This window comes from Numenius arquata, chromosome 27 (assembly GCF_964106895.1).
Source record: "Numenius arquata chromosome 27, bNumArq3.hap1.1, whole genome shotgun sequence".
NCBI lineage: Eukaryota > Metazoa > Chordata > Aves > Charadriiformes > Scolopacidae > Numenius > Numenius arquata.
The window spans coordinates 33,125-54,874 of NC_133602.1; the positions used below are offsets into that span (position 1 = coordinate 33,125).

Below are 21,750 nucleotides of genomic sequence, written 5' to 3' on the forward strand. Positions count from 1 at the left end.
GTAACGTGACCCGGTGCGGGACGGCTCGTTTTCCACCCCATTAACCCCCGTCCCGCCCCCGGCGGCTCCTCCCCGCCCCGGGCCCCCTCCCCGGCCCCGCCAATCGGTGCCAGCCGGGCCCGGCGAGGCGGCCCGGGCCGGGGGGGGGGGGGGAAGACAGGCGGGGGGGGCCCGTCCCGTCCCGCCGCCGCCGGCCCCGCCGAGCCATAAAGCCCATGGGGAGCCGGCGGCGGCCGGGCTGAGCGAGGCCGGGACCCCCTGGGGCCCTCCCCGAGCAAGGTAAGGGCGGCCGGGGGGGGGCTCGGGGGTCCCCCGTCCCCTCCGGGGCGCCCCGAGGGCTGCGGGCACCGGCCGGCGCCGCTGGACCGCCATCGGTCCCCGGGTCCCCGCAGCCACCGGCACCGGGACCCCGTAACCCCACGTCCCCGGAGCCCCCCGTCCCTGTAGACGTCCCTGTGTCCCCCACGTCCCCCAGAGCCCCCCGTGTCCCCCGGAGCTCCACGTCCCCGTGTCCCCTGTAGCACTGCATCCCCGTGTCCCCATCACCCCACATCCCTCTGCCCCCTGTCCCCGTAAACCCATGTCCCCCTGTCCCACATCCCCCTGTCCCCAAATCCCCCCACAACCCCGTGTCCCCGCATCCCTGTGACCCTGTATCCCCGGGTCCCCCACCCCCGTGCCCCTGTGCCCCCATCTCCCCTGTACCCCACGACCCCTGTCCCTGTGTCCCCACATCCCACATTCTGCACACCCCCGTGTCCCCGCATCCCCCTGCCCCACGTCCCCACGTCACGTATCCCCATGTCCCCGCTCCCCGTGGGTGTCCCCCTTCTCCCCCCAGCACAGAGGGACCTTGAGGGACAGAGGATGGAGGGGCACAGAAGCCCCCCCCGGGATGTCTCCAGGGCCACCCGTCCCTGAGGTGTCCCCACAGCCCTGGGGGAGGAGGCCTGAGCCCCTTCCCCACCCCAGGAGCTGAGCCCCAAATAGGGACCCCCTGGAATGAGGGGGGGGGTGGTGGCACCCGAGCGCCCCACTCTTCTTGGCCCCCCCGCACTGGTGTAACAACACTGGGTGGTCTCAGCCTGGCATCGGGGGAAGTTAATCCCCCCCACACCCCACCATGGGCTCGGGGTCCCTGGGGACGGGGCGTTTCAAGGGCGTTTGGGTCAGGGGGGGCTGGAGTGTCCCCGTTCCTCCCCCCAAGGTGCCACAACGGGCAAGTGGGGACCCGCTGGGTGCTGGGTTGGTGGCCCCGGCCGGGCTGCAGGTTAGCCAGGCAGTGGGTTAACCGGGCTGTGGGTTAACCAGGCTGTGGGTTACTGGGACCAGATCCTGGCTCCGGTGGGTTCCCGGACTGTCGGTTAGTGACGCCGGATTAGCCAGGATGCGGATTAGCGGGACCACAGATTAGCTACGCTGGATTAGCAGGGCTGCAGATTAGCCACGGTGGATTAGCCATACTGGTATAACTGGGCTGTGGGTTATCCCGGGTGTGGGTTATCTGTGCTGTGGGTTACCCGGGCTGTGGGTTACCCCGGGTGTGGGTTATCTGGGCTGTGGGTTACCCCGGGTGTGAGTTACCCTGGGTGTGGGTTACCCCGGGTGTGGGTTATCCCAGGTGTGGGTTACCTGGGTGTGGGTTATCCAGGCTGTGGGTTACCCCGGGTGTGGGTTATCCCAGGTGTGGGTTACCCCGGGTGTGGGTTATCCAGGCTGTGGGTTACCCGGAGTGCAGGTGATCCCAGCTGCAGGGTAATCTGCCTGTGGATTAACCCAGCTGTGGGTTAACCGGGCTGCAGGATAACCAGGCTGTGGGTTACCCGTGGTGTGGGTTAACCAGGCTGGGAGCTGCCCAGGCTGCAGGTTAGCAGGGCTGGGGGTTAACGAGGTTAATGGGGCCGGTTGGAGGGGGCTGCGGTTACCGCCCCGCGGTGGCTTCTCGGGTGGCTACAGAGGGTTGAGCTGGCGCCGGCCGTCCCCGGGGAGCAGGGTGGCCATGGGGACGTCCCATTGCCGGCCCCACTGCCACCTTGATCTGCCCCATCGCCGGCACCGGCGCCACAGGGGTCCCGTGGGAGCCCCACACCCGTGGGCCCACTGGACGCGCTGCGGGGGCATCTCGAAAAAGGGCCAAAATGGGCTTTTTCCACCCCAATCTGCAGCCTCCGCTGGTGGCTGACGAGGGTTGGGCAGCGCTGGGGGCGAGAAAGCCAAAAATCATCATTTTGGGGTGTCCTTGGTGCTGCGGGGGAGGATGGGTGTCCCCGTCGCCCCCATGGCCAGGGGTTGGGATGGGGTGGGGGCCATGGCTCCTGCCCCCCCCTGGCGTGTCCCGCGTGTGGGTGGCAGCGTGAAGGGCGCGGGGACGTTCCTCCCCCGGGGGCCCCGTCACCGGCCCCAAATTTGGGCTCAAACCGGGTCTGGCCTCAATAAGGGGGTGCAGGGTGGGATGGGGAGGGGGGTGGGGGGGTGTCTGCAGGATGAGGAGGGGGTGGCGGGGGGGACCCAGGCATCCGGGGCTCGGTGGCCGGCAGCGCAGCGGGGTGGGTGGTGGGGGGGGCCCCCCGGGACCCCCGCCGGGGGCCGTGCTGGCGGCGGGGCGCGCGGGGCCCTGCATGTTAACGAAGGGCTTCGTCAAAGCGCCTTTGTGCCCCGCCAGCTCCATTGAGGCCTCTCCTCCGGGGCGCACAATGGCCCCACTGTCCCCGTGTCCCCGTCCCCCCCCCCCCCCGCCACCAGCCCCGCGCGCCCGCCCCACACCCCCAGCCCCACGGGACCTGCCCCACGCCGCAGCCCCCCAGCCCCCCGACCCTGCCGTGGGGATGGGGTCCCCCCCGTGTGTGTGTCCCCTCCGCCATTCCCAGTTGCCACCAGTACCGCGGAGCCCAGCGCCCCAGTTTGGGGATGGGGGGGATGCCGCTGGCGGGGAGCCCGGCCATGGCTGGCACCGGGCGGGCGTGGGAACGGTGCCCGGCCTGGTGGTGCCAGCGGGACGCGGCGAGGGGGGACGTGTCCCTGTGTGTGTGTGTCCCCCCCCCCCCCCACCTCATCCCACACCGGACCCCCCAAGTGGGACTGGATCCCTGTGCTCACCCCCCAGCGTGGAGCAGCCCCGGGGGGGAAACTGAGGCGCAGGAGCAGGGGAGGGGGGGGGGGAGAAGTTCGAGGGGGGTTAATGGGTAACCGGCCCTGGCCCCGGCTCTGCCCGCGGGCACCGGCCCCGCGCCGGGAACAAGCGCCGGCTTGTCACAACCCGTGTCCCCGCACGGGAGCCCGGCCGGGGGGCACGGGGGCACGCGGCACTGGCCGGGGGCTTTATAGGACGCGGTGACCCCAAAAATGAAGGGGAGGGGGGCAGAGATCCCAAAGAAGGGCCTGGGGACCCCAAGGAGAGGGGTTGGGACCCCCAGAAAGGGGTGCAAGAGACCCTGGAGTGTGCAGAGACCCCCCCAGAAAGGGTGTGGGGACCCCAAAGGTGGATGCAGGGACCCTGAGGGGTGGAAAACTCCCCAAAAAGGGCAGTCTGAACCCCAGAGAGGGTGCAGGGACCCCAAAGAGGGGTGCAGGGACTGCTGTCCCCCCTTGGGGACACGGCTGGGGATGTGCTGCCACCTGGGATGGGCAGAACTGGGGGGGACAGGGTGGCTTTGGGGTCACACAGTGGCTCTGGGGATGTGTGATGCCTCTGGGGATCCCCAGCAGCTCCAGGTCACATGGAGACCCTGGGGACACGGTGGCCCTGGGGACCCCCAGCAGCTCCAGGACACACAGGGTGGCCCTGGGGACACACCGGGGACCTTGGGGACATGGGGGCTCTGGGGACCCCCAGCAGCTCCAGGTCACATGGAGACCCTGGGGACACAGGGGGACCCCTGGGCCATGGTGGCTGTCTCTGGGGACCCCCAGCAGCTCCAGGACACGCAGGGTGGCCCTGGGGACAGGGTGACTCTGGGGACACACGGGGGACCTTGGGGGACAACGGTGGCTCGGGGGACCCCCAGCACCTCCGCCTCTCACCGGGAGGGTGGCAGCGCCCCACCAGGCTTTGGCCAGCGCAGGGGGACCGAGTTCCAAGGAGACCCCCCCAGGGTGTCCCCCGCTGTCCCCCCCCGCTGGCTGACCTGCCGCATCCGTGGCGGAAGCCGTGGCGGGGCCAAGGGCTGGCGGGGGCTGAAAGGATTTTTCTGTGGCGGCGGCGGCGACCGGGGACAGGGACGGGGACGGAAACGCGCCAGGCGCGTTTCCGTCCCCGTCCCTGTCCCCGGTCGCCGCCGCTGCCACCGGCCCGTTTGTCCCCTGTCACTTCCCATTCATCCCCCTTCCTCCTCCATCTCCTCTGGCGGGGGGTGGGTGGGGGGGGGAAGGCTGCCAGGGGACAGAGATGGGGACGGACAGACGGAGGGATGGGGATGGGTGTGTGGGGGTGTGTGTGTAAATGGACGGACAGACAGACGGACAATGGATGGATGGACGGACAGGTGGGGAGATGGACGGGTGGGTGGATGGAGGGACAGACGGACGGATGGACAGAGGGTGGAGGAGCAGAAGGATGGAGATCATGGATCCGTGGAGAGACGGGATGGATGGACGGAGGGTGGGCTGTAGGGGACAGACAGACGGACAATGGATGGATCCCCTCTGCAGGGAGGGGTGGGGGGACGGGCGGGAGCTGATGGAAGGATGGACAGAGGGGTGGATGGACAGACGGATGCGGGGGGGTGAGGGGGACGGTCAGACGGATGCGTGGATGCGGCTCCCCCCGGGTGGGTGGGTGGGTGATGGAGGGGCGAAGGGGCATGGCGGACAGACGGACGGGTGGACGGGTGGGGAGATGGATGGATGGGTGGGTGGATGGAGGCTGGAGGGACAGACGGAAGGATGGACAGAGGGTGGGGAGATGATGGATCCGTGGAGACAGGACGGACGGAGGGAGGGTGGGCTGTAGGGGACAGAGGGACAGAGCATGGACAGACGGATGGTGGCCACAGGAGGAGTGGGAGCGACAGCAGCCCCTGTCCCTGAGCCCCCCCCCCAGTGACCCCCTGACGTGAGATGAGTCCTCCCGGCCTCAGCCCCTGCCCAGGGCCATGGGGGAGACAGCGCCGGAAGCACCAAGGAAGGGCAGGAAGGGGTGTCCCCCCCCAGCTCCCACCCCCCCCCCCCATGCCACAGTGCACCCCCACACCTATCCCTGTCCCCCCACATCCTTCCTCTCCGTCTACCGCCCCCTCAGCTCCATCCCATCCACCCAATGGACACCAAACTCCATCCTCGTCCCCCGTTTGTCCCCTCTGTCCCCCCACCCGTCCCTCAGGGCTGGACATTCCTTTGCTCATCCCTCCCTCCATCCATCCACCCACCTTCTTACCATCATCCCATCCATCCATTGTCCATCCATCCATCCATAATCCATCTGCTCTGTCCATCCTCTCCATCCATCAATCTTCTCCAGCCCTCTTCATCCATACATTGATCCTTCTTCTCCATCCCTCTATCTATCCCTCCTCTACTTCCATCCTCTCCATCCTTCTCCTCCATCCCTCTTCATCCATCCATCCATCCTTCATCTCTCTTCCCATCCCTCCCTCTCCTCCATCCCTTCCTCCCTCTCTCTCTCCATCTTCTCCATCCCTCCACCCACCCACTCAACACCCCTCCAAACCCCAGGACCCCCCTCTCCCAGGCAGCGCCCCCCCCTCACCTCCACTCCCGTCACCGCCCCTTCCAGATGACGTCGGCCACCAAGGTGTACTACAGCCAGACCACGCAGACCGACAGCCGCCCGCTCATGGGCTCGGGGCTGCGCCGGCGCCGGGTGATGACCAAGGATGGCCGCAGCAACGTGCGGATGGAGCACATCGCTGACAAGCGCTTCCTGTACCTCAAGGACCTCTGGACCACCTTCATCGACATGCAATGGCGCTACAAGCTCATCCTCTTCTCCGCCACCTTTGCCGGCACCTGGTTTGCCTTCGGCGTCATCTGGTACCTGGTGGCCGTGGTCCACGGGGACCTGCTGGAGTTCGACCCGCCGGCCAACCACACGCCGTGCGTCATGCAGGTGCACACCCTCACCGGCGCCTTCCTCTTCTCCCTGGAGTCCCAGACCACCATCGGCTACGGCTTCCGCTACATCAGCGAGGAGTGTCCCCTCGCCATCGTCCTGCTCATCACCCAGCTGGTCCTCACCACCATCATGGAGATCTTCATCACCGGCACCTTCCTGGCCAAGATCGCCCGGCCCAAGAAACGGGCCGAGACCATCAAGTTCAGCCAGAACGCGGTGGTGGCCCAGCACAACGGCAAGACCTGCCTGATGATCCGTGTGGCCAACATGCGCAAGAGCCTCCTCATTGGCTGCCAAGTGACGGGCAAGCTCCTCCAGACCCACCTCACCAAGGAAGGCGAGAGCGTCCGCCTCAACCAGGTCAACGTGGACTTCCAGGTGGACACCTCCTCCGACAGCCCCTTCCTCATCTTGCCCCTCACCTTCTACCACGTGGTGGACGACACCAGCCCCTTCCGGGACCTGGCCCTCCGGACGGGCGAAGGCGACTTCGAGCTGGTGGTCATCCTCAGCGGCACCGTGGAGTCCACCAGCGCCACGTGCCAAGTGCGCACCTCCTACCTGCCCGAGGAGATCCTCTGGGGCTACGAGTTCACCCCAGCCATCTCCCTCTCGGCCAGCGGCAAGTACGTGGCCGACTTCAGCCTCTTCGACCGGGTGGTGAAGGTGGCGGCGCCGTGTTGCCTCCACGAGACCGTGAGGTTCGGGGACCCCGAGAAGGTGAAGCTGGAGGAGTCCCTGAGGGAGGCGGCCGAGCGGGAGCGGGAGGGGGCACCCCTCAGCGTGCGCATCAGCAACGTTTGAGCCCCCACCATCACGCCAGCGCTGCAGGGGACACCGGACCCGGGGGTGACGCCGGCCCTGGAGGTGACACCACTGCTGGAGATGCCACCAACCCTGGAGATGTCACCAGCCCTGGAGATACCACCACTGCTGGAGATGCCACCAACCCCTGGAGGTGCCACCAGCCCCTGGAGGTGCCACCACTGCTGGAAGTACCACCAGCCCCAGAGATGCCACCAACCCTGGAGGTGCCACCAGCCCCCAGAGATGCCACCAGCCCCTGGAGGTGCCACCACTGCTGGAAGTACCACCAGCCCCAGAGATGCCACCAACCCTGGAGGTGCCACCAGCCCCCAGAGATGCCACCAGCCCCTGGAGATACCACCACTGCTGGAAGTACAACCAGCCCCAGAGATGCCACCAGCCCTTGGAGATGCCACCACTGCTGGAGATGCCACCAGCCCCTGTACGTGCCACTAGTCCTCAGAGAGGCCACTGGCTCTTCCTCCCGTCATCCTGGGCCACTTCACCCCTTGAGGACCCTGCAGGTGCTCGCCCACCCACTGGTGGGCCCACCCAACCCTCTGGGGACAGGACTTTCCCCGTCCCCCCTCCCCTAATGCTCTGCTGACACCAGCCAGAGACCCCCAGACCCGCTGCAGGGGACAGCCCTGCGGGGGGGTGCTGTCCCTGGGGTGGGGGGACACATGGCCACCTCCCGCCCCTGGAGACAACCAGGGCCAACGCTTCTTGCCCACCGGGAGCCATCCCGCTGCCTGATCCCACCCCAGGCTGAGACCCGAGTCCACTCGCTGCACATGTGGGCTGGGGAGCAGGAGGCTCTGACCTCCTGGGACCCCCCCATCCCTGGAACAGCTCAGGAGGGGGGTGCAGACCCCTCCCCAGGCCCCCCCACCCCTTTCACCCTCCCCCCCAGCACCCAAACCCCCAGGGGCACCCCCAAATCTGGGGCCATCGCACACTCCACAGGGGAAACTGAGGCAGGAGGAGCCCCCCCCTGTCCTCACTCCCACCCCCCCAGAGCCAGACCCTCCTCCCTGTGCTGACCCCCTCTCCCCCCCGCCTCCTCTCCGGGCTGCTGTGGGGTGGGGGGGGACACACCGGGGGTGGGGGGTGTCACCAATAATCGGACACGGCTGCGGCGCCGCGTCCCCCCCGGGCCGGGGACCCCCCCCCCCAGCCCCGTCGCTGCTGCTTAACGTAGAGCTCTGCTATTAACGCGCGGCCCCGGCTGCCCCCCCCCGCGCTGAGGCCAGGAGATACCTATATATATATATATATAGTGCCACTAATCTATATATATATCACGGGGAAGGGGTGTCGTCCCCCCTCCCCTGGCACAGACTGTCTCGCCCCGTCCCCCCCCCTGCCCTCCACCACCGGGGGTTGGGGGGGGGAGCTCCTCCTCGATTTGGGGGGAGAAAAGGCGAAGCTGGTACTAAATAAAGGTTACGTTGATGGCAGGGAAGGGCTCTGCCGCCTGCGCCGGATGGGGGGGGGGGGCTGTCACCATCAGATCCCCAGGGCCCCCCACAGCCCCCAAAAGGTGTCGGGGGGCAGAGCCATCCCCATGTCCCGTCCCCCGTCCCCCCCCAGGAAAGGGCACACTCGGTACAAGGACACAGGTTTATTTGTTCCCAGCAGTGGCCACTTGTAGCCACCGGCCACAGGCTCGGGCCAGCCCCCCCCCCAGGACAGGGGGGCAACTGGGACCAGTGCGGGGCTGGGACTGGTGTGGTCCCACACCCCACACACCCCCCCCAGCTGGGGGGGGGGATGTGGGGTCACACCAGCCCCCACCACAGCCCCGTCCCCCCCGAGGAGGAGGCAGCCGAGAAACCCCCCCCCAGGGACACAGTGACATCCCCAAAGGGCAGCAAATCCCTGCACGGGGGGGGGGCACGGCCAGGACCCAGGTCCTGCTGGGGAGGGGGACAAAGGGCAGGGGGGGGGACACAGGAGACCCACCCCCCAAAAACCATCTGAGGCAGCTGCAAAGGCACCGGGTGATACTTAAAAAAATAAGAGTTAAAATCACGGCGTAAACTACAGTAATTGGGGACATTTACAAGAGGGGGTGGCACCGGGGGGGGGGGCTTCACACCAGGAAGGAGGACGTCTGCTTGAACTCGCCCTGCGGGGACAACGGGGACATTAACGGGGGGGGGGGGGACAACACGAGGACGTGGGGTGCCGGGGAGGGGGGACAGTCCAGCTTTGCCACCGTCCCCAGGGAGAGGGGTTCCCGGGGAGAGAGAAGGGATGCTGGGGACAGGGGTGGCACCTGCGAGCCTGGGGGGGGGGGGGTACACCGGCCCCCCCCCCCCCGGGAGGTGACGGGGCAGCGTGTCACCATGTCCCCCCCCAGGTACTCACCTCGCTGCGGTGCGAGGGCTGGCTGTAAATCACCTTTTTGCTGACGGTGCTGCAGAAAACCGGGGCGTTAGGGGGTGTCACTCTGCCCGGAGTGTCCCCGTGTCCCCCCCCTCCCCGAGGGCCCCCAGGCCCCTTCCCAGCAGGCTGGGGGGGGTGCAGAGACCCCCCCGCCCCGTCCCCACCGGCAGAGGAAGAGGAGGGAGGCAGCAGCTTTAGGGCTTCACTTACTCTTTTCTCTCTGAAATAAAAGCAGCAGAAGAGGGGTTTTAGGCGGGGGGGGGACATGGGGGACACTGGGATAGGGGACAGCGGGGGGGGGGTGTGTGACAGGCAGGGGGGGGCACTCACTGCTGAAGAATCCCCGGCTGTAGGCAAACCAGAGGCCGAAGGCGACGAGGCCCAGCACCATCAGCAGCACCACCACGGCGGCCACGATGCCCCCGACATTGACCTCGCCTGGGAAAGGGGGGGGGGAAATGGGGGGGGGGGGTGGGTGTGTGTCAGGATCCCGGCACAGAGACCCCCGCAAACCCTGCTGTGTGTGGGGGGGGCAGCATTGAAGCCGGACCTCGTTTTGGGGTGAATCGGTGAGTTTTACCCCTCCCCATGGGTGGTTTCCCCCCCAAAATGGGTGGTTTCCCGCCCCCCCCCCCCCCCAGCTCCACACCCAGGGCTTGTTTCAGCGGGGTCATTAACACACCGCTAATTAATGTCATTGAACCCAGAAGGGCGAAAGGAGGGGGGGGGTGGGTGGGTGGGTGGCATCCCCCCCAAAAATCACCCTATGGGCCTGGAAAAGCCCCATGCCGGGGAGGGGGGGGGGGGGGGATGGGGACACAGGGCCCTGGCCCCCCCTCTCCCCCCCCTGCTGATCCTTACTGGCTTCCATGCGGAAAACGTCGGATTTCTGGGGGGAGCCCACGTTGTTGGAGGCCTCACAGAAATAATCCCCCGTGTCGAAGGCGCTGAGGGGCTCGAAGATCTGGGGGGGGGGTGGGGGGGGAGGTGAGCATAGAGCCAGAGGTGGGGGGGAAATGTGAAGGGGGGGTTGTCCCCAGGGTTGGGGTCACCGTGGGAGGGGGGGGTCGCTCACCAGCTCCCCCGTGGTGGGGTCCAGGGTGTAGGAGGAGTTGCGGAAGGTGGGGCTGGATTTGGGGTCGGGAAGGTGGGGCTGGATTTGGGGTCGGGGGGCACGGCCATGCTGTCCCCGGTACCAGCGGAAGGTGGGGGGGGGGCGAGCCCTCCGTCCTCGGTGCAGCGCAGCACGGCCCGGCTGCCGATGGTGGCCGAGCTGGGCACGTGGGCTACCGGCTTGGACGGGGGGACTACGAGAGAGAGCGGCGTCGGGGAGGGGCTCGCGGGGACGGATGGACGGGGGTGACAGCGTCTGTCCCCCCCTCAATCCCCCGGCCGGTTGTGTCCCCCCCCACCCCGCCATGGAGGGGACAAGGCTGAGCTCAGCCGGGGGGGGGTCGGGGACAGCAAAGACAGGCAAGGGACAATTCGGAGGGGGGGGCTCGGAAGGTGGCAAAGGGACAATGGGGACAAGCGGGGAGGGGGATTTAGGGGACAGCAAAGACAGGCAAGGGACAGGGGGGTCTGGAGGAGAGCAATGGGACAATTGGGGAGGGGGGCTCAGGGGACAACAAAGGGACGATGGGACAAGTGGGGAGGGGGGCTTAGGGACAACCAAGGGACAATGGGGAGGGGGGGGTCGGGGAAAGCAAAGGGACAATGGGGACAATTGGGGAGGGGGATTTGGAGGATGGCAAAGGAACGATGGCACAAGTGGGGAGGGGGGCTCAAGGGACAGCAAAGAGACAATGGCACAAGTGGGGAGGGGGGTCTGGGGGACAGCAAAGGGACAATGGGGAGGGGTGTTGGGGGGATGGCAAAGGGACAATGGGACAATTGGGGGAGGGGGGTTTAGGGGACAACAAAGGGACAATGGGGGCAATTGGGGGAGGGGGATTTGGAGGACAGCAAAGGGACAATGGGGAGGGGGGGTTTGGGGGATGGCAAAGGGACAATGGGACAATTGGGGAGGGGGGGGTGAGGGGATTGCATAGGGAGAATGGGGACAACTGGGGAGGGGGGGCTTAGGGGATGGTAAAGGGACAATGGCACAAGTGGGGAGGGGGGGGTCAGGGACAGCAAAGGGACAATGGGGAGGGGGGGTTTGGGGTACGGAAAGGGCCAATGGGATAATTGGGGAGAGGGGCTTGGGGATGGCAAAGGGACACTGGGGAGGGGACTTGGGGGACAGCAAAGGGGGGGCCAGGGACAGTCGGGGAGGGGGGTTTGGGGGTCCGGGGCGGGGGGGGCTGTACCTTGCACGATGAGGTTGACCTCGGACTTGGCGATGTGGCCGCCGTCCCCCACCACCTCGCAGATGTACCTGCCCGTGTCCTCCCGCGTCACCCCCTCCAGGCGGATGGTGGTCGGCGAGAACTGCACCCGGTGCTTGTAGGGATCTGCCGGGGAACCGGGGGGGACGGACACAGGGCTGGGAACCGGAACGGAAGGACAGAGGGAGGGACAGACAGCTGGGGGAGGGGTGGGTGGGGGTGTGTGTGTGTGTCCCCCCACCCGGGGGACGTACCTGTCAGCTCCCCCCCGTAGTAGAAGAGGACGAGCGAGGAGCCCTTCTGGAACTTCCACTCGATGCGGGGGTTGCTCCAGCCGGAGCGGAAGGCGGCGCAGGGAATGTCGGCGGCTGCGGGGATTGTTGTGGTGGGGTGGTGGGGGGAAAGTGACACTGAGGGCACATGCCACCCCCCCCCCCCCCCCAGCGGTGACAACCCCAGCCAGGGACACCCAGACCCTCCCCCCACCACCACCACCCCCCCCGCCGTGGACTCAGGAATCTCGGGGTGAAGCCCGTTTCCAGCACTGGAGGTGTTGGGGGACATGGCTCGGCTGTGCCCCCCCCCCGTGGGACGACAGGGTGGGGGACACTGGGGACAGGGGACAACGGGGCCAGGCACTGCCCCCCCCCCCCAATGATGGCATTGGGGACAGCGGGGTCGGGCACTGACACCCCCCAAAAATGACAGGTTGGGGGACACGGCTCGGCCATGCCCCCCCAGGATGATAAGGTGAGGGGACCAGGCACTGTGCCCCCCCCTGCCCCAGGATGATGGGGTGGGGGACACTAGTACCTGGCGCTGCCCCCCCTGGGATGAGAGACACCAGGACCGGGCACTGCCCCCCTGCAATGATGGGGTGGGGGATACAGGAGGGGCTGGACACTGTCCACCCCCCCGGGATGAGGGGTGGGGGGACACAAGGGGGGGCTGGGCACTGTCCACCCCCCCAGGAATGATGGGCTGGGGGTCATCAGGCCGGGCGCTACCCCCCCCCACAGGATGACTGGGTGGGAGGACACAGAGGGGGCTGGGCACTGCCCCCCTGCAATGATGGGGTGGGGGAAATTGGGGGGCCAGGCACTCTGTACCCCCAGGATGAGGGGGTGGGGAGGACACAGTGGGGGCTGGGCACTGTCCCCCCAAGATGAGGGACACCGGGACCAGGCACTGCCCCCCTGGAATGATGGGGTGGGGGATACGGGGGGGGGGGGGGGCGGGCACTGTCCCCTCCCCCGGGATGAGGGGTGGGGGACACGGGGGGGCCGGGCACTCACGCTTGTTTTCAGGCACTTCTTTGGTCTCGGAGGTGACCTGGGCTCCCATCACGGAGGCTGTTTTTTGGGGGGGGGGGGGGGGGAGAAGAAATGACACGGCTGAGAAATCTGGGGGGGGGGGGGTGTCCCCATCCATGGGACGCGGGGAGGCTGCGGCCGGGTCAAGGAGGTCACCGGGAGCCCCGGGGCAGGGGGTGACGGGGGGTGTCACGGTCCAGGGAGCCGGAAAATCCCGTCCTGCCGGCTCCGGGTGCCATCCCCGGTCACGTCACACCCCCCCCTCCACCCCCCCCCCTCCTGCCCTGCCCCGTTTCTACCTGGTTTCGCAGGAAACGGGGCCAGGACGTTTTGCAACTCCCCCCCCCCCCCCCCGCCGTGTGTCCCCGCACACGCCTCGACACGCGTGTCCTCTCCCGGTGCCACCACGGGCCGGGGTAGGGGGGGCGGGGGGGGGGTCCCCGCCGTGTCCCTCGTCCGTGTCTCCCGGTCACGGGCACCGCCCCCCCCCGGCTCCCGGTGACGCTGGGGGTGACTCACGCCGTGGGGGACGGTGGCCCGGGGAGTGGCACAGCTTCGTCCCCAACCCACCCCCAACCTTTGCACCCCGAAACCGCCGCCAAGCAAAACCCCGGGGGGGGGGGGGGGGGGCAGGCGGCGGCAGAAACAGCGATTTTGGGGTGAAACACGGAGGAAATGGGGGCATCTGGTGACCCCAAGAAGGTCTTCCCTGGTGGTGGTCCCCAAAGTCGGCACGGTGGCCCGGTGCTGGCCGGGAACGTCACTGGACCCCCAGCGTGGCCGAGTCTGGAATCATGGCTTGGGGGGGGGGGGGGAGTTGTTTTGGGTGGATTTGGGACAGAAATGGCACCAGGGACCAGGGCCGGGGGGGGAGCAAGATTTGGGTGTTGTTTTGGGTGGATTTCGGGCAGAAATGGCACAAAGGTGACACCCTGAGGGACCAGGGCTGGGGGAGGTGGGGGGGGGGAGGATTTTTGGGTGGATTTGGGGCAGAAATGGCACAAAGGTGACACCCCGAGGGACCAGGGCTGGGGGAGGTGGGGGGGGGAGGATTTTTGGGTGGATTTGGGGCAGAAATGGCACAAAGGTGACATCCCGAGGGACCAGAGCCGGGGGGAGGATTTGGGGGTTGTTTTGGGTGGATTTGGGGCAGAAACGGCACAAAGGTGACATCCCGAGGGACCAGGGCCGGGGTGGGGAGGATTTGGGGGTTGTTTTGGGTGGATTTGGGGCAGAAATGGCACAAAGGTGACATCCCGAGGGACCAGGGCCGGGGCGGGGGTCACGGAGCGGGACGTGTCCCCGGGGTGGGAGCCAGGACACGGGGCGCTGCCGGCTCCGGGTGCAAACGGGCTGGGATTGGGTTAATCCCGACGGGCTCCGGGATTGTTCCAGCACAATGGCGGGGACAGGAAGGCCACCACAGGAAGGCCACCACCGGCCCAGCCCAGCCGGCCGGTGGCCAACACCCTCACTTTGGCCTTCGGGAACCCCCGGTTAGTGGCACCGGTTGCTCATTAACCGGGACGGGCGGGGGGCACGTGTCCCCCCCCCATCGATTCAGGACGGGGACAACCCCCCCCCCCCCCGCCGCCACCGGGGACCCCCCCCCCGCTGGCCACCAAACGGGATGTTTGGCCACGGCGGTTTTCCGGCCCCGGGAAATGCGGCCGGATCCGCACCCCCCGCCGAGCCCCCGCCGCCCCGACCCCCCCGTTACCGGCTGTCGGTGATACCGAGCTCGGCGGGGGGGGCCCCGATCCCGCCCCCCCACCCCCCTGGACCCCACGGGGACCTTTGGGGGGTCCCGGGGCTGGTGTGTCGTCCCCCCCCCCGCCGTGGGGTGACCCGGGCGGCGAAGGGCTCAAAGCCGCAAAACCAGCCGTAAACCGTAAATAACGGGGTGTCCCCGGGGTCTCGGGCACTCACGGGGCTCCCCCGGGGCGGGGGGGGGCGCCGCAGGGATATTAATAGCCCGTTATCGCCGTGTGCGGCGGCACCGGGGCTCTCCCGTGATTCCCCCCCCCGGTACAAACCGGGCTCCCGTGAGCGGGGACGGTGGGTGGCACCGGGGGAAGCCGTCGCCCGGTACCGGGCCCCTCCCGGGCAACCCACCGCCGTCCCCGAGCGTCGGCACCACCCCCCGGGAACCCCCCCGCCACCCCTCCGGTACCGGCACCGCCCCCGGGAACCCCACCACCACCGGGACCGGCACCGGCACCGCCCCGGGGGGAACCCTCGCCACCGCCCCGGCTGAGCCCCCACCACCCCTCCGGGACCGGGACCGGGACCGGGACCGCCACCGCCACCGCCCTAGGGGACCCCGACCGACCCGCTGCCTCCCAGAACCGGCCCCCTCCGGTCGATCCGCTGCCACCCCCCCGGGGACCCACCACCCCCCTCCCGGTACCGGCCGCCCCATTGTTCGGGCCCCTGGCGGCCGGCCGTCCCCCCCGCCCCTCCCGGGCACTCACCGGCCGCCGTCCCGAGCAGCAGCAGCTGCAGCAGAGCCCGGGGCCGGGGCCCGGGGCCGCCCGGCCGCGCCGCTCCCGCCATGGCCGCCGCCGCCGCACTGCGCGCCCCCGCCCGCCCCAGGTGCGGCCCCGCCCCGCCCAGGTGGGCCCCGCCCCCTGGGGGACGGGCCAATGCGGCTACGCCCCTCCGCCAGGTGCTTGAGAGCCCCGCGTCCTCCCCGCCTCCATTGGCTGCGCCGCGTGTCTCGTCATTCAGGGGGCTCGCCCCCTCCCCGTGACTGGTTGGCTCGACCCCGCAGCTCCGGCGCGATGGGCTGAGGCGAAGGGGCCGCACGAGCGACAGGTGTGGAGGGGGGGCGAGGCCTGTCGGCCAATCAGAGAGCGAGCCTAGAACTTCTGGCCAATGGGCGCGCTTTGCGTCCCTCGTGGCGGCCCCCGGGCGGGGACACGGGCGTTGCCATAGCGACGGGGCCTGCGGGGCCCGAGGAGGCCGCGGGGCGCAGAGGGCTCCCAGTGCCCCCCAGTACCGTCCCACTGCCCTCCCAGTGCCCCCCAGTACCGTCCCACTGCCCTCCCAGTGGCCCCCAGTGCTCCCAGTACCATCCCACTGCCCTCCTCGTGGTCCCAGTACTCCCCAGAGCCCTCCCGGTAGCCCCCATACTCCCACAGAGCCATCATGGCACAGTGATGTCACACCATGACGTCACAGCGTGGTGACATCACAGGGACACAGGCCCCCATGGGGGAGGGGGAGTGTCCCCGGGGTGGGGGCTCAGGAGGGAAGTGGGGGGGTTTCCCTGGGAACTCCCACCCTGGTGCCCAAGGGGGCCCTGGGGGTGCTGGAAGGGGGGGGAATAAACTGTAGGACCTGGAAAAACAAATCACTATTTTTATTTATTTTCGCTTTTTAAATTCAGAGAGTTTTAAAAAAAAGTCTGGCCGGGCTGGGCCAGCCGCAGCGGGCAGGGAGGGGGGGGCCTGCAGCCCCCCGGGACCCCCACGGCTGCCCGAGGCCGGCAGGGAGGGGGGACGGGGCTGGGGACACACACACACACACACCGCAGCCCCCCCGGGAGGGGACGGTGTCCCGGGGAGGGGGTGTCCCGGGGGTCGGGGGCGTCCCGGGGGTCGGGGGCGGGGGAGGCCGGGAGCCCGAGGCAGTGCTGGGGGGGGCAGCGGGGCCGGCGCCTGCCGGGCCGAGAGCGAGTGCACGAAGCGCAGGGCAGGGGCGGGGGGGGGACACAGTGACACCGGGGAGGGGGGACACGGTGATGGGGGGGGGGGGGGGAATGGAGGGTGTTGGGATATGGGGGGGGGGGGGGATAGGGGACACAAACCAAACGGGGGGGGGGTGGGTGTGTGTGTGTGTGTCCTCATGTCACGCCGGGGAGGTGCTTGCTGCCGTGGAAAAGGGGGTGGGGGGACCCCCGTGCCGCCTCCCTCCCTCCCCCCCTCCCGCCCCCACGGGGGTCCCCGTCCCCGCCGTGTCCCTGTCAGTGGCTGTCGTTCTTGATGACGATCTCCACCCCGTGCTGGCGCAGCTGCGCCCGCAGGATCAGGTTCTTGTTCTTCAGATCCTCCACCTGCCGACGGGGGGGGGGGGGGACGGACAGAGGGGACACGAGAAGGGGGGTAGGGGGTGGGTAGGGAGTGTGAGGAACCCCAGATCCCCTCACACCCCCCCACCCCAACCCAGCCAGCCCCCCCCAGGCCACGTCACCTGCTGCCGCAAGACCTCGTTGTCCATCTGGAGCTGGTCGAGGCCCTGCAGCTCCTCGGAGAGACGGTGGTTGCTCTGCCGCAGCTCCTGGATGTAGTCGCAGGCTTTGGAGAGGATCCCCCCTTTGCTCTGGGGTGGGTTGGGGGCGGGGGGGGTTGGGGGGTGAGTAAGCGGGCTCTGGACACCCTCCCGACCCCAGCCCTCCCCGGGGGGGGGGGGGATCCTTACCTGCCCCGACTTGGTGTTCTCCATGGAGCAGTCGGGGATGATCTTGGAGAGCTGCACGATCCAGTTGTTTATTTTATCCCGGCGCCGGCGCTCCACTGCGAGGGGAGGGGGGTCAGCACCATCCTGAGACACACACACACACACCCACACCCACCCCCCGGAGAGCACCGAGTCCCCCACACCCCCAGCGGGGTGTCCCCCCCAACCCCACAAACCAGCACCCTCTTGGGGTTGGGGGGTGCTGAGCCCAGCACCCAGAGAGAGGCGGGGGGGGGGGGGGGAACCACCTGCTGTCCCCCCCCCCAGCTCTGCATGCACCCCCCTGCCCGCTCCGGGGGGGTGGGGGGAAGGGAGAGGCGATTTTGGGGTCAAGCCAGCCCAAACGGCCAGGTTTCGGTGGTTGTGAAGCCAAAAAGAGGATCCCGGTGGCGCTTCCCCCCACACCGGGTGCTCGTCCCCAACACTGTCCCCTCTGGGCTGGGGGCCACCTGGGCGCCCCCCCACTTTTCCCCAAGCTCTGCCTTCCCTCCCTGCTGCTAATTACAGCTAATTACACCCTCCCAGATGAGGTTCTGCCCTTAGCCAAGAGCTTCGAGGTGGGTCCTCGGAGCTTCTCCATGGAGGAGGTGGGAAGGGACAGCGTTAACGAGGGACGGCTCTGTGCCCCTCGCTGTCCCCATTGTCCCCCCCCCCGTCCCCGTGATGCCCCCCCGGTACCTTCGTTGTGCTGCGCCCGGCGTTTCTCATCCCGGGTGGCCCTCGGCGCCTCCGACTTCCTGGGGGAGGGGGGACAACGGTGGCATCAGTCCCGGTGACACCGGCGGGGACCCGGCCACGTCCCAGCCCCCCCACACCGGGGGGGGGACATCCAACCTGCTCCCGAACCGCCCCCCCCGCTGCGCTTTGTTTGAGGGGGGGGTCCGTACTCACGGAGAATAGGGGTGGGCGCGGGGGACGATGGACCTCTGCGTCCCCCCCTGCAGCACCTCCTGCGGTGACATCATCACGAAGAATTGCCCTGAACAACCCAAAAGGGGTGGTGTCAGACAGGGAGCACCCCAAAACGCCCAGGGGAGGGGTGAGGGTGGGGGTCCTGAGGGTGCGAGGGCCGTACCCGTGGGGGTGGGCTGACCCAGCAGGGCCTCGGAGTTCTGGGTGGTGACGACGGCGGTGGCGGTGGTCCCCGCGCCCCCCGAGGTGCCGGTGTCGGTCACCGCCGCGGTGGGGAAATAGGTGTAGTGGGTCTCGGTGGCAGCCGCCTCCGTCTCCACCGCGTCCTCGCTGGTGAAGGCGCCCTGGATGACGGCCTAAAAGGGGAGGGGGACACGGTGGGGGATGGAGGGGAGGGGGGGGGGATGGCACTGTCCCCTGTCACCCACCCGGCGCCGTGGCTGTCCCCCTCACCCACCTGTGTCATGGACTGGGTGGCGGGGTAGCCGCTGATGGCGCTGGTGCCTTCCGTCTGTCCGTCCAGCTGTCCGTCCGCCACCTGGATCACCCGGTACATCACCTGCCGGGACACGCCGGGGCTGCGGGGGCGGCTGGCGACTCAACGGTACCCCCCCCCCACACACATGGGCCCATGACACTGCCCACCCCCCAAGCGGGGCCAAAAACCTCCTTTCTGACCCCAAAACCTCCTTTTCTGATCCCAAAAACCTCCTTCATGACCCCAAAACCCCTCCTTCCTGACCCCCCAAAAAACCCCCCCTCTGACCCCAAAGAAACCCCTCTCTAACCCAATCCCCCCCCTTTCTGATCCCCCAAAAACTCTCCTTTCTGACCCCCAAAAACACACCCCTCTGACCCCAAACCCCCTCCTTTCTGACCCCTCCAAAACTCTCCTTTCTGACACCAAAAAAAAACCCTCTCACCAAAAAAAAAAAAAAGCCTTTCTGAGCCCTCAAAAAAACTTTTTCTCACCCAAAAAAACCCTTCCTGACCCTAAAACCCCTCCTCTCTGACCCCCCAAAAAAACCTCTCTCTGACCCCCCAAAAGACCCCTCCTTTCTCACCTCCAAACCCTTCCTTTCTGACCCCAAGAAAATCCCTGACCCCAAACCCCCCCCTTTTCTGACCCCCAAAACCCTTTCTCGCCCAAAAAAAAAACCCCTTTTTGACCCCAAAACCCACCCCCCCCCCAGCCCGTACCTGGGTGCCGCCGTTCTCGGTGCGGAAGACATACTTGATGTTGGGGTCGGGGAAGGTGGCCGCCGACTGGATGCTGGCAATAGCCACGCTGGTGGGATCCTCGCCCGTGGCCACTGCACCTTGGGGCAGGAGGGGGGGGGGGGAAAGGCCATGACGGGGGACGGGGACACGGCCGGGGGGGGGGGGTGTCCCCCCTGTGGCGGGCAGGGGGCCGGGAGCCGTGTCCCCCCCTCCCCGGGGCAAGGATGGGGGCTGCAATAGCCCCCCGGCCATAGGGTGACCGGGGCTAAAGCGGGCAGGGTGGGGGCTAGTGGCCTCCCGCCAGGGTGGTCCGAGCCCCCCCAAGGGCGCGGGGGCAGGAGGGGGGGGGGGTCCCCACTCACCTTCCTGGATTTGCACCGTTCCCTCTTCCGTCTCGGCTGCTTTCTGCTGCCTGCGGGGGCGAGGGGGGGCCGTGAGGGTCCCCCGACAGCACGGAGCCCCCGGGCACCCCCCGGAGAGCCGGGATTTAGGGGGGGCAGGATGGGGACGGGGGTGCTGGGATTTGGGGTGGGTGGGATGCGGAAAGGGGGTGTTGGGATTTGGGGGGGGCTGGGATGGGAAGCGGGACTCCAGGACCTGGGCAGGGGTGGGATGGGGAAGGGGGTGCCAGAATTTGGGGGTGCTGGGATGCGGGAAGGGGATGCCGGGATTTGGGGGGGGTACGGGATGTGGGGGAGCAGGTACTGGAATTTGGGGGGGCAGGATGGGAAGGGGGTGCTGGGATGGGAAGGGAACGGGGGGGGGGGGGCGTTGGGATTTGGGAGTTGCCAGGAGTTGGAGGGGTGGGATACGGGAAGGGAGTGCCGGGATTTGGGGGGGTGGGATACGGGAAGGACAGGGAAGGGGGTGCCAGGATTTGGGGGTACCAGGATTTGGGGGGGGGTAGGATGGGGAAAGGGGGGTGCCAGGATTTGGGGGGGCGGGATGCGGGAAGGGGGATGCCGGGATTTGGGGGGGAAGGGAAGGCCAGGGAACAGGGTTGTCAGGATTAGGGGGTGCCGGGATTTGGGGGTGTGGGATGGGGAAAGGGGGTGCCAGGATTTGGGGGAGCGATGCAGGAAGGGGGGTTGTCACGATTTGGGGGGAGTGGGAGATGGGGAAGGGGGTGCTGGGATTTAGGAGGGGTGGGATGCGGGAAGGGGGTGTCAGGATTTTGGGGGGAGGGGGGAGGATGGGAAGGGGGGTACCAGGATTTGGGGGGGGGGGGGGGGGGATGCAGGAAGGGGGGTTGTCACGATCTGGGGGAAGTGGGAGATGGGGAAGGGGGTGCTGGGATTTGGGGGGGGGGGATGTGGGGATGAAGGTGCCGAGATTTTGGGGGGGTGCTGGGATTTTGGGCGGGGGTGGGATTCAGGAAGGGGGTGCCGGGATTTGGGGGGGGGGCCCCCCACTCACCCCTTCATCGCTCCGCTCCCACAGGCATCAGTCGCAGAGGAGCCTCCGGCCTTCACAGCCCTGCGGGGGGGGGGGGGGAACGGGGGCGGCTCAGGATCGGGCCCGGCCTTCGTCTCCCCCCCTCCTTCCTCCTCCTCCTCCTCCTCCTCCCCCCCCCCCGCCCGGCACCGGCCGCCCCGGGACCCCCGCCAGCCCCCGGAGGGGGGGGGACACGACGATGACACACCGGGGCCCCGCTGTCACCGGGACGGGGGGCAAAGGCAAAGGGGGGGGGGGGGACACACACACAGAGCAAGGCTGGGGGGGGGGGGGGGGAGGCTGGCAGCCGGGCCCCACGTCGGCCACCGGGGCCGGAGAGTGGCCACCGTGCCAGGACACCGGCCACCGGGGCCTCGGTTTCCACCCCCCCCCCCCCCCCTTTCGCTTTCGCATCCCCGGTGACACCGCTGTCCCCAAAGCCACCCCCCCACCGGGTGACACCCTGGGGTCCGTGTCCCCCCCCCCCCCCCAACACACACCTCCCCTCCGCTGACCCCGGGAGGGCCCCGCCGCCGCCCGGCTCCCCCCGCCCCTTTGTCACCGCTCGGGGGGACCGGGAACACGGCGGGGGGCACCGGCACCGGGCCCGGCTCGGCGGCACCGCGGCCCACCCCCCCCCCCCCCCCCCGCCCCCAAACCGGCCGCTCCCGGGGGGGGGTGTGTGTGTGTGTGTGTGTTTGGCCCCGTGTCACCCCCCCCGCTCCCGGCCCCGGCGCCCCCCCCCCGCCCCGGGGAGGGTAAAGCGGTGACGGCGGGGGGTGACAGGCCCGGGGGGGGGCCCCGCCGCCAC

General features: G+C 68.6%; 3 protein-coding genes across 3 annotated transcripts; 1 reads left to right on the plus strand and 2 right to left on the minus strand.

Moving 5' to 3' along the window:
• Positions 1 to 5,731: 5,731 nt before the first annotated feature.
• On the plus strand, positions 5,732 to 6,874 carry KCNJ10 (potassium inwardly rectifying channel subfamily J member 10). The gene has a single exon (XM_074164557.1). The coding sequence runs from the start codon at positions 5,732 to 5,734 to the stop codon at positions 6,872 to 6,874; it is 1,143 nt and encodes a 380-aa protein (XP_074020658.1).
• Positions 6,875 to 8,972: 2,098 nt separating this feature from the next.
• On the minus strand, positions 8,973 to 16,060 carry F11R (F11 receptor). Its single transcript, XM_074164581.1, is given in 11 exon segments — positions 8,973 to 9,008; positions 9,251 to 9,299; positions 9,479 to 9,488; positions 9,602 to 9,706; positions 10,130 to 10,232; positions 10,344 to 10,487; positions 10,490 to 10,575; positions 11,581 to 11,724; positions 11,853 to 11,966; positions 12,894 to 12,950; positions 15,994 to 16,060. Coding segments are annotated over 11 exon segments (915 nt in total).
• Positions 16,061 to 16,878: 818 nt separating this feature from the next.
• On the minus strand, positions 16,879 to 20,929 carry USF1 (upstream transcription factor 1). The gene is made up of 10 exons (XM_074164568.1): positions 20,922 to 20,929; positions 19,868 to 19,917; positions 19,485 to 19,603; positions 18,742 to 18,843; positions 18,448 to 18,640; positions 18,264 to 18,351; positions 18,051 to 18,109; positions 17,334 to 17,428; positions 17,106 to 17,234; positions 16,879 to 16,968 (listed from the first exon to the last, which is right to left on the minus strand). Exons 1-10 carry the CDS (start codon positions 20,927 to 20,929, stop codon positions 16,879 to 16,881), a joined length of 933 nt encoding a protein of 310 aa, XP_074020669.1.
• Between the last annotated feature and the right edge of the window lie 821 nt (positions 20,930 to 21,750).